Raw genomic sequence first — 18,600 nt, forward strand, 5'->3', positions numbered from 1 at the left:
TTTGGCCCTAAACATGGAAAAGAACAAAAAATTAGTAAAGAAACGAAACAAAAAATGGAAGATCGTAGAATACTGAGAAGTCAAGGAAATGTTGACTCACAAGATATAAACAGCATCAATAAAGAAATCTCTAAAGCCATCAGACGGGATATTAGAAAATACAACAACGAGAAAATTATAAAAACTATAGACAACAAAAGCATGAAAGCATTGAGGAGAAAAATGGAAAATGGCAAAAAAGAAATCTTCCAACTTAAAGACAAAAATGGAAATATTATCTCAGATAGAGCAAGCATATTACATATAGTGGAAAGTTTCTATGAAACATTATATAAAAGTCAAGTTATTCCAGAGCTCATCGAATAACCAATACAAAAGGTACATAATGTAGGATCGGAGGATATACCAGATATATCACGAGAGGAAATTCAACATGCCCTCAAAAATATGAAAAATAATAGAGATCCGGGGGAAGATTGGACAAACAGATTAGAAGCAAAATTCAATTTCTATCAATCAGAAGAACAGGCAGGATTTCGAGCGGGACACGGAACAAACGACTATTTGCAATGCCTTAAAACTCTAGTTGAAAAGTCTATCGAATATAACAGACCCCTTGCTCTTATCTTTGTCGACTTCCACAAAGCATTTGACACAGTCGAAACAGTTGCTATCTTAAAAGCACTATCAGAATGCAGAATAGATCACAGGTATGCAAATATTAATCGAAATAAATACGAAAATGCAACAACAACCGTTAACCTCCATTGCATGACTGAGAAGATAAAAATTGGCAGAGGGGTGCGGCAGGGAGATACCTTGTCGCCAAAACAGTTATGGAGTACGCATTTAAACGGCTAGAGTGGGAATCAAAGGGTATTAGCATCGATGGAAAGATATTCAATCATCTCAGATATGCCGATGATATTGTTCTCATAACAGACAACTTAGGAGAAGCCAGAGTTATGCTACAACAACTACAGCAAGTAACCCAGAAAGTCGGTTTAAAAATAAACTATGGAAAAACAAAAATGATGATCAATCTCGTCCCCAATGAGCTAATAGAAATCGAAAAGTCGCCCATAGAACTTGTGGAAAAAAATATGTGTATTTGGGTCACGAAATAAGGTTAACGCGAGATAACCAAACATGCGAGCTACTCAGAAGAATAAGTCTGGGTTGGACTGCATTCGGAAAAGAAAAGAAAAGCTTTTAACCAGTGCGTTCTACCAGTCCTCACATACGGAGCAGAAACCTTAACTCTCACAAAAACATCAGCCGAAAAATTGAGAAGGACACAACGAAAGATGGAAAGATCAATGCTTGGAATAAGCTTAAGAAATAGAATAAGAAACGAGGAGGTTCGTAGACGAACCGGAGTGGAAGACATTATCGAACATATTACAAGGCAAAAATGGAGATGGGCAGGACATGTTGCAAGAATGAAAGACGACAGTTGGACAAAAAAATTGCTTGAGTGGAGACCACGGGCTGACAAGCGAAGCCGAGGAAGATCGCCAACGCGATGGACCGACGACCTCAAAAGAATCGTGACCAATTGGATAGCAGAGGCGCAGAACAGAAGTAGATGGAAAAGTCTAGAGGAGGCCTATGTTCAACAATGGACAACTCAGGGCTGATTGATAATGATGAATGATGTGCCGACGGAATTGGATTACTAACCGGGAACATAAGTTCTTGCTCGAAATAAAATATTTCTACATTCGAACTGTCGAACCGGAGTTTGCTAACTCAAAAGTTAAACGTTAACATATTTAAATTAAAGTATACTTACAATGTTCTTAGTTTGGGCATATCACTGAATGTACCATCTTCTATTACTCGTAAATATGGCAAATTCGACAGGGTACTGAAAGAGAACAATATTAAATTTATTCAATTTTATCAATTCTGTTTTGACATTCATTTAAAGTTTTGTGTTATAATTTATTCAAAGACTGATATTATGTGACAATTAGCCTGTAGAGATTATTTAAACACAATTTCGATTGTCGGTTTTTGCAAGCACGAGAATTTTCATTTCCTTTATTTGAGGGTTGCACTGATTTTAGGGACATTCCTTTTTGGGTATACAAATAATTATTCACTGATGAATACTTATTCACCATGTAAATCACGTTTATCCAGTGTTAAAAGCCAGATTTTTTTACCATTCTTCCTTAAAGTACTATACCTTTCTCCCAAATTTCTTTTTTGAATTAATTCATAAGGAAATATTATAAAGTGATTTTCGTTCACTAAAAAACTAATTGACTGGCGCCCACGAAAAGACAAACGCAGCAGAGGACGACCATTAACACGCTGGATGGACGACATTAGACGAATATCTAAGAAATGGCAACAAGAAACACAGAACCGTGAAGAGTGGCGAAAATGGGAAAGACCTATGTCCAGCAGTGGACAGAAGAGGTTGCATGATGATGATGATTTTCGTTTAACGGTTGTAAGCTTGTTCCAGCAATGATCATCCCGATCTCATTCTATAAGACACTTTTTTTTGCTACATTTATCCAGAAATTTTTTTATTTAAATACAGCTTATTCCAAATGCAGTTCCTGTTGTCTAACAATATCCTTTTTTCATCATCTTTAATACTCTGTATCTTAATTTTAAAGGCATCTCATTTATTGCAGGTGTCTTTTTTGGCTTTTTTAGTCGCAAGTTAAAATCATTCAAAAAAACTCTTTTACAAGTTGAGAAACTGGCAGGATTTTCACTGTTTGGTTTGTAAGGATTGTACATTATTGATAAAGTAGTTCCTTCTTGCAAAAATTCTTGGTCCATTTTACGTGGTCTGCAGTAATGAGATACATACCGTGGAAACTGGTTTATATGGTTAACTATAATATTTCTTTCATCTGCTTACATTTTGTTGTGCACACCGCGGACTCCTCGCTTATCAAGTGTAGTCAAAGTTTTTACTTTCTGAAGAGCAGTATTTATGCGTTTTGCAATGTATTGGTATAGATATTTCTACAAACTACTTCTTTATTTATAAAGTATTTTCTTGAGAATTGTCGTGCTGCAGGATTTGTGGCCTGCAAATTTTTTCTCTGTGCAGGATGTTCCCTAACGGATGTTGATATAAATGTAGTTTGTAGATTATAATCAGCTAAATGCCAATAGTATTCGAAAAACTGTTGAAGGGTTTGAACAGAAAATTTTTCATGGCATTTAGCGGCACATGAACACATGTATCTGATAAAATCTCTTGATTTTACTAGTTTTCCTCTTGGTGGGTAATATTTCATATTGCTGTTAGTTTTTATTTTTTTTTCTTTTCTGTCTTGTTGTGCAAATTTTCTCTTTCTTCCTTTTCTTGGACCACCCGAGAAAGATAATTCTGCATTCAAAGTAGACTGTTCACATAGATTTTGATCTAAACTTTCATCTGACGATATGTCACTGTAGGTAGGTTCGAAATTTTTATCCTTAACAGAATCATCAGAATCTTCTTCATTGCCCACATCGTTAGTAATCGACATATCCTCTTCATTAAAATTACTGATTTCTAATTCTGCACATGAACTACTGCTCCTACTTGGTCCCTACTTTTCATCGCTGTTAATTGGCTGGACCTAAAAAATAATTTTGCAATAAGGAACCAACTTACATATTACAAAAAAAATCAAAGTGGAATTAAAAAATTATAAACAGAAAGAGCTCATTATTTTAAAAATTGTTAACTAACATACTATTAGATACAAGCAACTAAATAATATAATATTCTACATAATTTTAAAAATGTTTTTAAGGTTAGAAGTTAAAAAAATATAAATGAATACACATACCTCTCGCAAATTGCAAATATAAGCTTCAGTGGAAGTTGATGGCGTTACATTTCTCATAATTTTTTGCACTCTGCGATAGAAATTTATTTTGGTAACGTAACATTTTCACAATTATTGATTGCCAATGGTAATCAGAAACCTAATGAAATAAATCTACAACATGGAACCAACTATCGGATGTTACAGATACCTGCAACAAGGAATCAAAGTTACTTGGTTCGAAATTGAAAACCTGTATCACATAATTTATTATTCTGCATATGGTTCTATCGTCCACCATGGTGCTGAGGTGCCAGAACATTTGGCTCGTTATTGCAGAACATGAATAAAATTATTTACAGTTTATTCGAACCAAGAACCTCATTTTCGAAGAAATGTTAGTTGGTTCCTTGTTGCATAACGGGGTCCAATTTATAACTATTTGCTTAATTAATGTACGACAAATCACGTGCAGTACTTTGTATACTGTCCATAACTGTAATGAGTTCCTATTTTAGTAAACAGTATGAACATCCCATTATTGAAAATTTTAACATGCTAAACGTAGAAAAGAATGGGCACAAACCAGATAAATTAGAAAAATAAAAAATTTCCTAGCCTTCTTATTGATAGAAGATGAGCGTGTCATAATTACATTCCTGTCAGAATTTAATTATGACAAGTGCATGTTCTATCAATAAGTAGGCTAGGATATTTTTTTCCAATGTATGCAGTTTGGTATCTGGTTTCCGAAAAAGAGGACCGTGGAGACCACGAACGTCCTGGTTGGCCAATGTCCTTAAAGGATGAGGCACATGAAGAAGAAGATTAAACGGTGGGTCATAGAGCCGTCGATACCTTCGTCGCTATGATTGACATTTGAATTTTATTGTACATTATTATCTAGGATATAATTTTGTTTTGTTATTTATTTATTTCGAATATATTTTTATTTAAATTAAACCTGAGTTTGCTGTCTAAAAGAGCTACCCCTTATACCAGATAAGGTCGATGGGGTTCAGCTCACAATAACAAAAATAATAAAGACAATTTTTTTACTTTTATTATGACTTATTCGTATGAAAGTTAAAACCCATAAAAAGCATTATCATTTATGTCCAACAAAAGAGTAAAATAATTCGTTTCGAATATTTGTTTCTCTAACAACTTTGTTTATTTCACGAAAAATGGTTAAGTGCTTAATGATTGCAATAAAACACGACCGCAAGTACCCCAGCTTAGTCAACATTAGTTGAGCAGGTAAGTATTCAGGTAAAATTGAAGCTACTGTGGAGTGTCTGTGGAGTGTTATCTTGTTTGTATAATAAATTCCTGGTAATATAAAAACGAGTGAAAGTGTTACAAGTGTTACCAGTGTTATACCTATTTATACCTATAAAACAGCATTATGTGGCGTCCGTGGAAAAACATTGATGGTGCTTCTTCCAGTGTTCCAGCAAAGAAAAAGCATTTATCTGCTGACGCTAGAGAAATCGTAAAAACAATATATAGTTCTTTACTTACAAGAGGTTTTACTGCTAATACTGCTGCCAGTGAAATATCTGATTTAACGAAAATACCTCTAACCACAGTGAAAAGAATTACATCAAATCCCATTAAGTCAAGAAGGAAGCATAAGGATGCCGGTTCTACCAAATGTATTGACGAAAGTGATAAGGACTTAATAAGACGAAAAATTTACACAATGTACGAAGAGCATTACAAGAGCAACCTACATTAGATGTTTTAAAACAACGGCTTACTAATGATGATACACAAATAAACTGTAGCCGCATTAGTCTTTTGGAGGATTTTGTCTAAAATGGGCTTCAGATATCGTACAATTGACAAAAGGCAAGTGCTTATGGAGTCCCATCGTTTACAAAAGTGGCGTACTGAATATATAACTTCCATAAAAAACTACCGTACAGAAGATCGACCAATAATTTATCTGGACGAGACATGGTTTGACACTCATGAAACACCATCCAAAGGATCGTCCGATTTTTCCAACAGGTGTCAAACAAAAGTTCCATCAAACAAAAGGAAAAGAATAACAATTTTACATGCAGGATCAGAAAATGGTTGGGTCCCAAATGCCTTATGGCTTTCTGCAAAGAACATTAAAGACTCCTGCTTGGACTACCATGAGGATACAACGGCAGAGCTTTTTGAGCAATAGTTTAAGAATTGTCTTATTCCTAACCTTCCTCAAAATAGTGTGATAGTAATGGACAATGCAAGTTACCAGTCGTCAATTACATAAGTCTCCAAGTGCAAATAACACGAAAATTGAAATTCAAAACTACCTGTTAGAAAACGATATATATTGTGAAGAAAGTTATTTAAAAAATGAACTGTTAGAAGTGTTAAAATCATTTTCTATTAAAAAAGTATATGTTTGTGACGCATTGGCCGAGGACATGGAACATACAGTGTTACGGCTTCCGCCCTACTATTGTTTATTTAATCCCATAGAGCATATGTGGCACCAACTAAAGTCAAATGTTAGGTCACAAAATGTTTCTCCGACTTTAAGTGGTAGTGTAGTCGAATTAATAAGGAAATGTATTGATGATATCTCCCCAGAAAGTTGGAAAAATTCAGTACGCCATGTAATGAACGTAGAAAATTCATGTTACTTTGAATCACATAATTAAACCAATTGTTATTAATCTTGAAGAGGATAGCGACAGCGAAACAGAATTAGGTTTTTAGGAATTCATAAATATATTTTGGTTATTTTGGGTATTTTTTTTTTTGTAAATATTAACTTGTATATATTTTTCTATATTTTTTTTCAATTCATCTATTTTTTTGTACATTATGTATTCGTTTGTATGTATATACTGTAAATAGAACTATTATTACTGTACATTTTTAACGATATCCGATTAGGAAGAGCAAAAACTTTTAACACGACAGTTTTTTGCTGACAGTAATCAGCCTGTAAAAAGTGTGAAGGAAAGTACCTTTCTGAATTTAGATCCATATACTACAATTATTCACGTAGAAGAAAAAAACTACTTTCTTCATGTTAAAAATTGTTCAATTATCAAGTATATTCACTTGAACAACCTGAAAATACCATACGAAATAAATTAATAAATTTTTATAATCGTGTATTACACAGCTACCAATGAAATATATTAAATAACAAACTTTCTGAAGGTAGTTTATTGAGAGACTCTTGTATACACAATAGGATCAACTCAGGTAACCATTAAGCACTCAACCATTTTTCGTGAAACAAACTATACCCTTATATACCCTCATATCTTTTTACATTATTCTTTATGTTACGCAGTTGTTCGACATTCTTAATATTTTCAAGTCAATACACGAAAGATGGCAAAAATAATAAAACAACCATAAAAGTATACCGTCAACCACATAAATATCCAGCTAATATAGCCGTACAAGATATTTTTATATCTCCAAAATGATATCTATAAACATGTGGGCTCAGTTACCAACATAGTAAACATCAATAAAAATCCAATATACTTACACGTCTCTCATTTCTTCCCTGTAGTCGTCAAAGGAACTCTTGGTTATATGTTTAATCCCGCTATGAGTGATGCTTAATTTGGAGAGATGTCTCGACAGATTATTCGGGATCTCCATCAGAGATTTTCCGTAACAGTTGACATTTGTGTCGTCGCCATTTATGAAGTCGCATCTAGTAATATCGGTCAAATATGGATTAACATAAATTGAAACCTTTTTGGACTTTACAGTTGAGAATAAAATTAGTAGTAAAAAATACGTCATGCAGTTCATGTCCTGAAACAAAAATAATTCAAGATGTTTCTCTTCGATTTATAAAAACACTAATTTTCTAAAAACATTTAAAAAGTTAGCCAAAAGATGGATAGAAAAGCAGACAAAAAGGGTAATAATTAATTTCTATAAATCTATCAAAGTTTATCCCGTCCATTTTTGGAATTATAATCTATTTCTAATGAGTGTAGAGTAATAAAATCTCATGAAGTATTCAAAAGCGCTACAGGGTAATCCGTCAATAATCCGTCAATAAATTCCGTCCGCATTGCAAAATTCTATCGTTTCATAAAGAGCAGGTAGGTATCACCCTGTTTTAAGGGATTAGTCCATTGTTATCGACAGATAAACACTGAGCCAGAGGCGCGCTAGTGGGTTAATTGACAAAAGAATATGCATTCTTAAAAATCATATTAAAGGAAATAAAAATGTAATACAGCAGAACAGTGTTATTAAAAAAATATAAAATGTAACAATAAAATATATACGAACCGAAATCGGGAAATACTCACAAACACACACGAATGAACTTTACATATTGAAACACTTGTGGGGAGTTTAAATCAATTTATTCACAAAAACTACAAAAACTTTACTGGATACGTTATTACAATTCTACATCACTATAGTCTTCATCCGAAGAACTGTCATCATCCCCTGGTGTTATAATTATAGGGTCAACCACCTGATCGACCAAGTTGTCCAGTTCCCACATTTTATCTTCCTCTTTTAAAACATGCTGGATTGCTTTTTGCCAGTTTTCTGATGTGATTTCCATAATGGCTTGATCAAACAATACCTTGACATCTTTCATTTTAAATGTGGTATTGTGCCTTGCAACATATCCTTTAACTTGTGCCCATATAAGTTCTATGGGATTTAATTCGCAATGATATGGCGGTAGGCGTAGCACAGTTACTTTATACTTTTCTGCTACATCTTCTACGGCATATTTTGTGAAGCGAGATTTATGTTGTTTTACTACGGCTAGTAGTTCCTTCTTTATTGAATTCGTCTCAAACTGAATACCTTTATTTGACAGCCAGTTAATAATTTCTTGCTTTCTCCAAGCTGAAGTTGGTACCTTCTCTATGCGCCTTGAATGGTAGCTTGCATTATCCATAACCACGACCGAATCAGCTGGAAGAAATTTTAACATTTCCCCGAAGTAGTCTTCGAAGACATCCGAATTCATGTCCTCATGATAATCTCCCGTCCGACACGACTCAAAGCTTAACAAACCTTCTTTTAAAAATCCTTCTTCGCTTCCAATGTGAGCAATTATAAGCCTCTTCCCTTTTCCCGAAGGCACTTTAATACCCGTCGAAAGGCCTTCTATGAAAGCTTGGCGAGCACTTGTTACATTTTTATCTTGCCACATTTTTTGGACTATATAACCTTCGTTTATCCACGTCTCATCAAGATAAAAAATTTTCTTGTGCTCTCTGCGGTACTGTTTTATAGTTCTCAAATATTTTCGTCTCCAGCAAATGATTTCATCACTTTCCAGTAATAGTGCCTTTCGATTGTGCTTTTCCCAGGAAAAATTCATACTTTTTAAAGTTTTCCATAAAAGTTTTCTGGATATCAAAGGAATATCGTTATCTTGGCTTATCTCCATTAGTATTTTGTCAAGGGTGGGTATTTCCTTTTTAAAATAAAACGAATGAACTTTTCTTCGAATGTCACGTTTGGTGTCTTCACCTAAGATTTTTATTGGTCTTCCTGATTTTCTCTTGCATGGACTTAACTGGCCTGATATCTTTCTTTCTCGCAATAATTTAAAAATCGTGGACTGTCCAATTCCAGTCATTCGGGCACATCGCTCAACACTTTCTTGCACAGACAAACTAGGGTGATCGTGTTTTATGCAATCATATACATTTAAAATTATAACTTTTTCACTAACAGATAGCGGAGAATTTGTTACACCTCTTTTCTTTGGAGTAAATGTCGCCATTTTATAACTTTTTCACTATTTCTATATCACAATATTACTGTACGTTTAATTGGTGTAGCAACAATTACTAACTCGAATGTCGAATGTCGAATGATAATAATAAAATAAAAGAGGGATTATAATGAAAGTGTAAGTAAAACCTCATTACGCGTTATTAGTCTTCATGTTGATTTATTTTAGTTCTTAGTAATATTAGGAGGTGCGTCATACCCTTATCAGTTTCTTCTAATGCTTTTATTCGTTCAGTAAGGAAGTGAATTTGTTTTTATAAATAAAAATGTAATTAGCTTTAATGACCATATAATGGAATACGAGTTTGAAGAATAAGTTAATCGAAAAATTAAATAAAATTGGTTATCACAAAATATCCAAAATATGATATTTTGAGGTACATCAATTTTTGACGACGAAGTTGACATCCGTCCATTTGCCTACGCCCATGACGACACCGAAATTCAGGCAAATTTTATGACACTTCATGATTTATTACTCTACACTCATTTGAAACCTTACCTTGCTTACATCTAAGCAGTGATTTTTACTTACCAAACTAATTTTTATTTGGTAAGTTAACAAAAATTGTTTTTTCTTTTTAGTTCAACCTTGTAAGTATTTTGTCTTTTTTAGCTCTTGATAATAATTGTAAACACAATTGAAAGCTCGAGAATAAAAAAATAGTTAACCAATAGCCCTATTATTGACTCCAACCCATCCAAAACAGTTATATATTTGTTCCAAACGAGTCACAAGTACTTCTTTTTTCTTATTCTTATATATATAGATATATATATATATATATATATATATATATATATATATATATATATATATATATATATATATATATATAATGAACCAGAAGTATTTGCTGACAACGTAAGGAAGTAAACGTTAAATAGTGGGTTTGCAGCAATAAAAAATGAAACGTGTACTCTTTTAAATTTTTATTCCAAGCTTTCGGACATTGGTTATGTCCTTCATCAGGGAGCTACAAATGTAATTAATAAATTGTTGGCGTTGGTACAATTAATTAAAAATTGTTTCTACTTACAAACTTAATGAGGTTGTATCAAAGAAGATGTATTATGTTGATAAAATTTATCATAGTCTCTCATCTTTTTTAATATATAAAAACTATTTTTATGTTTAAAAATTTTAAAAAAATTACTGTAAATCCAAAAACACTTAATTATTCTAAATAAATACGTGACATTATTTTGACAAAATTCTTTCAAATGTCAATTGATAAATTACTGTTTGTGTTATTATTGCACTTATCTAGTAGTAACAAATAGGAGAACATTTCATTTAGATGGCTAATATCCGTTCTATGATTCATTGCATTATTATTTTGGCAAATGTAGGCCATTTCAAGAAAAAGTCTTTTGGTGATGTTACTTTCCTGTTCTACTACTTTGATGTTATTATAATCTATCTGATGCCCATTTTTAAATGCATGTTGACCCAATGCAGTTTTTTCAGGATGCAGTCTATTATCTGACTTGTGGGATGTAATGCGATCTTTAAGGCACCTTGATGTTTGACCATAGTATACTTGTTCACATGATCCGCACGGTATACAGTAAACAACATCTGTTAAAGACAAGAGTGCGCTTATCTAAAATCAGCGATACCGCTTTCCATACAAAAAATCTAAAAATCCTTTATAACCTATTCATTGAAAACTCATACCCAAGTATACTACTAAAGAAAATTTTGTTTAACACTCCACAAAATTTAACTAGTCATTTAAGAAACGAAGAAAATCTGTCTGTATCACAAGATAGAATTGGACCTGTAGATCCTTTACCACAACAAACTACAATTAGATATGTATCTCTTCCATACATTAAGGACATTGGACAGAAACTAAGTAGAATTTTTTCATCAATTAATAATATCAAAATTGCACACAAAACGGTACTAACAGTTAACAAAGTTTTTTCTAAACTTAAAGACCAATCCGCACTCTTGTCTTTAACAGATGTTGTTTACTGTATACCGTGCGGATCATGTGAACAAGTATACTATGGTCAAACATCAAGGTGCCTTAAAGATCGCATTACATCCCACAAGTCAGATAATAGACTGCATCCTGAAAAAACTGCATTGGGTCAACATGCATTTAAAAATGGGCATCAGATAGATTATAATAACATCAAAGTAGTAGAACAGGAAAGTAACATCACCAAAAGACTTTTTCTTGAAATGGCCTACATTTGCCAAAATAATAATGCAATGAATCATAGAACGGATATTAGCCATCTAAATGAAATGTTCTCCTATTTGTTACTACTAGATAAGTGCAATAATAACACAAACAGTAATTTATCAATTGACATTTGAAAGAATTTTGTCAAAATAATGTCACGTATTTATTTAGAATAATTAAGTGTTTTTGGATTTACAGTAATTTTTTTAAAATTTTTAAACATAAAAATAGTTTTTATATATTAAAAAAGATGAGAGACTATGATAAATTTTATCAACATAATACATCTTCTTTGATACAACCTCATTAAGTTTGTAAGTAGAAACAATTTTTAATTAATTGTACCAACGCCAAAAATTTATTAATTACATTTGTAGCTCCCTGATGAAGGACATAACCAATGTCCGAAAGCTTGGAATAAAAATTTAAAAGAGTACACGTTTCATTTTTTATTGCTGCAAACCCACTATTTAACGTTTACTTCTTTATATATATATATATATATATATATATATATATATATATATATATATATATATATATATATATATATATATATAAGGAATATGACCATTTAATTTGATATAAAAAAAGTGCACTCGTAAGTAAATGGGATGTTTTCGGTCAATTTGGAGATAAAAAAGACAAGAGTTGTGCTACTTTATTTAATGAATACGTTTCGCCCACTGTTTAATGAGCATCATCAGTTCATCTAAAAGAGTTTTATTAGCGATACATCTAATATGAGAAACAATTACAATGTAATTACAATACAAGTAAATGATCTTACCTTTAAAAGATCTGTAGCGGTATTAATGTGAAGAAACATCAAAAAGGCAAACATCAAAAATTAATCTAATAATACATCAGCAAAAAAAACACACAGAAACACAGAACGCCGGAAGATTTCCAATTTACGTAATTTTATAATAATTTTTTTTTAATTTAACTTTTGGCAACATTATAAAATCTATCAAAAAATGTACCTGTCAATTTTGAAATGTTATATTAACAACGGCACGGCTAGGGTTCTTGACTATGACCATATCATGCAAAATGAAGTTTTTTTGTGAAATCTATCAAAAAATGTACTTGTCAATTTGATGTTGTCAAAAGTTAAATTGAAAAAAAATGTATTTATTAGATTAATTTTTATGTTTGCCTTTTTGATGTTTCTTTATGGTCAACCAGATTGAAATATATTTTATTTAGGTGCTGTGTATCTTTTTTGTCATTTATTGCGTTAGAATTTCTTTTTATTTCTATTGATTCGTGCATCTTCCTCTTCGTGTCTTGTTCGGTTTTTTGATGTTATCGAAGTCAAATTTATGCTTCTTCTCATTTTCATGTTTTGTGAGCGCAGTGACATTGTTCTTGTCATTTTTGTGAGAACAAATTCTGGATTGAAGCAGTTGACTGGTTTGCCCGATATAGACACCTTCACAGTTAATATATATATATATATATATATATATATATATATATATATATATATATATATATATATGTGTGTGTGTGTGTGTGTGTCTGTGTCGTATATGTAATTATTATGTATATACAAGCTAGATAAAACATAAATAATAATTGTCATAATTTAATCAACTTTTACCCAACACTTTAGGTACATCATGTTCATATTAAATAGTCATGATGTTATGGTTAGTAAATATGTCAAGGTAGACAACTAAAGGTTAAGGTATCTGTTTTAAAAACCATGTTTATATAATTTGTTAATTGAAATAAAAATTACATGTTTTGTTCAGGGTATTTCGTAATCAGTGTTTAATCTAGTTTAAAGAGTTTTATATAATGCCTAATAAAATTTGTGTTAAACGACGACTTGAAAAAACTCTTGAATTACATATATAAATTTTCTTTTATAAATACTTTACAAACTTTAAAAATTCAGATACTATTGTTCTTCAAACTGTCAACTTCCTCGGTCTATACATGTATTTTTTGAAGTTCAAGACATTTCGGGATTTTTCGGAGATATCTGGATTATACTAGATTTTTTTAATACTTCTTTTTCGTCACGGTACCCAACTACTTTGGGTTTACTTTTAGCTTAAAACTTCATACGGTAGAATATATCGTTTATTTTCTGCAGGATGGTATACGGGCTTTCCGAGTATCGTTGAAGTTTCGGACACAGTCCTTTCTTACGTTTGGGAGTGTATAACCATGATACTGGGTCACCTCTTTCGAAAGTTATTTCGGTAAATTCGTAGACTTTTTCCAATTTTACTTTTAAATTTTGGATATACATCAGGTATTAACGTTCTTCTTAGCAGAAAGGCAATCTTCCAAAGATTAGATCTTAAGGAAGCTTCATTTTTCTTCCGGTGATCACCATTGATGGAGAATAAGTGATTGCTTCGTGTTCGGAACTTCTATAGGCTAACAGGAATTAAAGTATCCCAATCTTTTTAATTATCATTGACAAATATTGAAATGTATTGACAAATAGTTCTACAGTAGAACCCCGATTATCCGTGCGCGGATTATCCGGGCTGCGGATTATCCGTGCTATGATTTGCCATTACTCAAATTGCATTTTTGAGGTTTTATCCAAATACCACCGCAAATCACTACACACCGCGGCGCCGTGAGGGAGACGCATAATGGAATATCGATAGTATCAGTGCTAGGAGAATGCGCCCTAGAGAAGACACGCTACTCTGCTATATTCTTAACAGTTGTTTCCAAAATCGCAATTACTAATGTTAAACGCAAAGAAACATTTTAACGATTGAACAAAAACTATGGATTTTAAACAGTAGTGAAAAGAGTGAACGTGTCGCATCATTGTCACGAATATATGAAGTTAACAAGTCATATCAATAAATACAAAGTGAATCTACAAAATTTTGAATCTCGTTCTTTTTTTGAATTATCTTTTTTAAAATACGGAAATCAATTAAAAGATCGAATTTTTGAACAACTCGATGAAGCACTTTTCAACCAAGTGGTTTCTGTAGAAAAAAACGGAGGGTTTGACAATCTCTGGGCCAATGTGTGCTAAGCAAGCGGATTTTCACGAATACAAATGCAAATGAAAGAACTTTTCAAATTAATTCATCCAAAAATGAGAGTCTTTACGAAAAAATGATAAGACGGTATCAATCAAACAAAGTAACCAATCGAGAGGCTGAAAAAGCTGCCAATATTCTACTAGGCTAATACGCCAGAAAAATAAAAAAATCGCAGACTTTTATTACATGCTAGAGTGACTGATAGGTACCGTTCGCGTCATAAAAAACTGGTACAACTCTTATAACCAAAAACCGTGTTTTTTAAGTTGTGTACGTTGGTCTTGTCACATGTGTCATTCTAATTTCTAGGGCACTGTTGCCAGTTTAACGAAAATATTATCTTATATACTAAAACGCTAACCCCTTTTCTTGTCCACCACTTTACTCAAAAACCATATAATATAATTAAAATATTTTTTCGGAATATTATTAATATTACGTATGAGATTGTCAAGATATACTTTTGGTACAAAAATTCACTTCCGGTTTTGAGATGACCGGAAGTTAAAATTTACTTTAAGTTTTAGACCCCACAATGTATATATGGATCGAAACGTCTCGTCGAGACGAATCTAAATATGTACTTCCGGTTGCGATCCGACACCGGAAGTGACCCGAAACGCGCATAAAACGTCAATATAGAGCAAATCTGACACCGGATTCGTGATCAGCATGCAAAATTAACTGCTAAATGATAACATTGTAACAAAAAACATTGTTTTCGACGAAATATTTCGTGATATTTAATACACTTTTTACTTGCATTATTATTGAAGAATGTTATGTATATTCTTGCTTATATTGTTTGTATTGATCTCTTAATTTTTCTCGCAAAATAAAAATTTCATTTAAAAAACTCGATGTCGAGTTGGTCCGCTAGTATGAAATAAAGCTAAAAGCAGGGCTGTGCGACAGACCGCCAGTTTTGAGTATACTAAAAACTAAAACATTATCAAACATTCTCTATCAGTCAGTTACATTTATTTAAACATGCATCCTAAAAAATTCTCCTATTACTATTGTAATTTTCCATAATCTCAATTAAGTATCCACACATTGATTTTTGTTTTATTATAATTTATGGAAATATTTCAATTTAAAAATAATGATGGATAATCAATCTATACATAACTTTAAATTATTATAATAAAACATTACAGTGAGATATTGGATTGTAAATGTCACGTTTTGAAAAGCGTTTTTTCGTCCCGGATATTTTATAGTTTATAATACGTAGGATAAAGTATAATGTTAGTTTTTCACATTTATTGTTCTTGTAATAAATAATAATTTAATTTTGTTAGTGTGCCTGTTACTAAACTTATTGACACAAAATACAACTCGTGTTCGGTAGGTAATTGAAGTATAAAATTACAGTATATGCATTCCAATGTTCCATGTGCCAATACCCTAGGTTTAAAGATCCTTCAAACATTTTGGATATTATCTCAACCCTATCTCTGGTTATTAAATTTATTAGATACGATTTTTTGTTGTTAATGATAAAAATAATACCTATCTAAAAACTTTGTACATTTTTGAATGTTATTTTTTATATATTTAGATTTTGTGCAATCTCGTTATCTGTGATGGCAACAACGAATTGATTCACGGACCATTGTGTCCAGTCTGAACACAGGTTTACATTGGGAAAAAAAAGTGTACCAGTTTTATATGACGGGAAGTGTACATATGTATTATATATAATAAATTAATACATGTTTGGATTATCCGTGCTTATCAATTATCCGTGCGACGTACGGTCCCGTGGAGCACAGATAATGGGTATTCTACTGTATTAGGTATTTGGACCATTTCGTCTAATTGTGGATGGATATGCGTAGTGCGAATTTTCTTAATTAATTCTTGTCATAATTCAAATTTTGTAATTTATCAGAATGTAACTCTAATCGAACTCCATGTCTTGATATGACGTGTATTATGAATGCTTCTGTTACTGTAGTCGCTTCTTGATTAGGAAGGGGTGCAATTTTAAACCATTTTGAAAAAGAATCCATTGTAACTATTAATTACTTGTTTCCTATCTCTGTCATCAGAAGTGTACCGAGAATATCCACTGCAAGTTGTCCAAAAGGTTCTCCGGTAAGATATGGTGCCGTGCCGTAATATCCGTGCCATTTAACCACGACGTCTTGTTCTAGGGACTTTACTACCGTTACATAAATCGCATTTCTTACACCAACCTTCTACATTTCCTCAAAAATTCAGTCAGTAAAATCTGTTTATTCTCTGGCAATTGTTCTTTTGATACCAAAATGTCATCCTGAAAGGCTGTTATGAAGTTCTTGCAACACACTTTTATTGTGTGATGTTGGCAGTACCACTTGTTGAATTGTACGTATTCCATGGAGACATCTCATTTCCGATATAATAGACCATTACAATAAAACTATTTATTCAGAAAGTGTAAAAACCTCTTAAGTCGTTTCATATTTTAATTTAAAAACATTTGGAGTATTAATTTATAATTACTCCATAGGAGTAAAAGTAAAAGAAAAATTGTTATACATATATAACCTAATATGGAAGAGAAAAGTAATACCCAGAGAATGGACAAATGCAGTAATTATACCTATATACAAGAAAGGAAACACAAGAGACTGTAGGAACTATAGAGGTATATCACTACTATGTGTAGCAGCAAAAGTATACGACGTAGAGGATGTACAAAGTGGATTCAGGAAAGGACATAACACACAAGACCATATATTCACCATGCAACAAGTAATAGAAAAACCCTTAAAGAAAAATAAAGAAATACATCTGAGCTTTATAGACATGGAAAAAGCATTCGACTCAGTCAAAAGAAAAGATATATGGGAAAGCCTAAAGAAGAAACAAGTAAGTGAAGAACTGATAGAAGCAACAAAGAGTATATACATGAAAACAACAAATACAGTAAGAATGTTAAATATACAGTCAGAACAATTTGAAACAACCCAAGGAGTTAGACAAGGGGGAAGTCTCAGCCCAGTACTATTCATAAATGTAATAGATGAGATAGTGAAAGAATGTAAGAAAACATTCAAGAAATACTGCATTGGTTGGAACAAAATGCAAATGGTAAATGCTGAGATGTGTATATTTGCAGACGACATAGCATTAATTGCGGAAACTGCAGAAAAACTGAAATACAACTTAGAGAAATGGAACCTAGAAGCAAGCAAATACAACTTAAACGTAAACAAAGAGAAGACTCAAATAATGAAAATATCAAGGAAACAAGGGACGGAAGATCAAATAGAAGTAATGATAGACCAACAAAAAATATTACAGACAAATTCATACAAATACTTAGGAACAGTAATCAACAACAAAGGAGACATCGAGGATGATCTTAACAACAGAATGGAAAACACAGGAAAACTATTCCAAGCACTAAATAGAGGATTCCTAAATAACAAAGAAATATCAACAAAGACCAAGATGACAATATACAAAACAATATATAGACCTACAGTGACATATGGAGCAGAAAATTGGATATTAAACAAAAGACATCAGAGCAGAATTCAGGCAGCAGAGATGAAATACCTCAGAAGAACGATAGGAGTAAAAAGAACTGATAGAATCAGAAATGAAGAAATAAGAGAAAGACTCAAAATCAAACCGATACTCGAGTCAATCAAAGAGAAAAAATTGGCATTGTTCGGACATCTAACCTGGATGGACAATAATAGACAAGTAAAAAGAGTGTGGGACGCCAAACCAATATTGAAGAACAGAAGAGAAAGACCCATTAAATAATGGAACAGTGACATCTCGCAGATACTGCAGAGTAAGCGTAAGACTTGGCAG

The 18,600-nt window shown here is 32.3% G+C and overlaps 1 protein-coding gene across 1 annotated transcript in view; it reads right to left on the reverse strand.

The window, feature by feature from the left end:
* LOC140441120 (lutropin-choriogonadotropic hormone receptor-like) overlaps window positions 1–18,600 on the reverse strand; it is a 127,871-nt gene that overhangs the window by 36,578 nt on the left and 72,693 nt on the right. The window contains exons 2-3 of the mRNA XM_072531574.1: window positions 7,303–7,577; window positions 1,796–1,870 (exon numbers count right to left, since the gene is read on the reverse strand). Coding sequence (XP_072387675.1) covers window positions 1,796–1,870; window positions 7,303–7,574 — 347 coding nt within the window. The 5' untranslated portion in view covers window positions 7,575–7,577. The remainder of the gene's footprint in view (window positions 1–1,795; window positions 1,871–7,302; window positions 7,578–18,600) is intronic.

Source organism: Diabrotica undecimpunctata, chromosome 5, assembly GCF_040954645.1.
Source record: "Diabrotica undecimpunctata isolate CICGRU chromosome 5, icDiaUnde3, whole genome shotgun sequence".
Classification (NCBI taxonomy): Eukaryota; Metazoa; Arthropoda; class Insecta; order Coleoptera; family Chrysomelidae; genus Diabrotica; species Diabrotica undecimpunctata.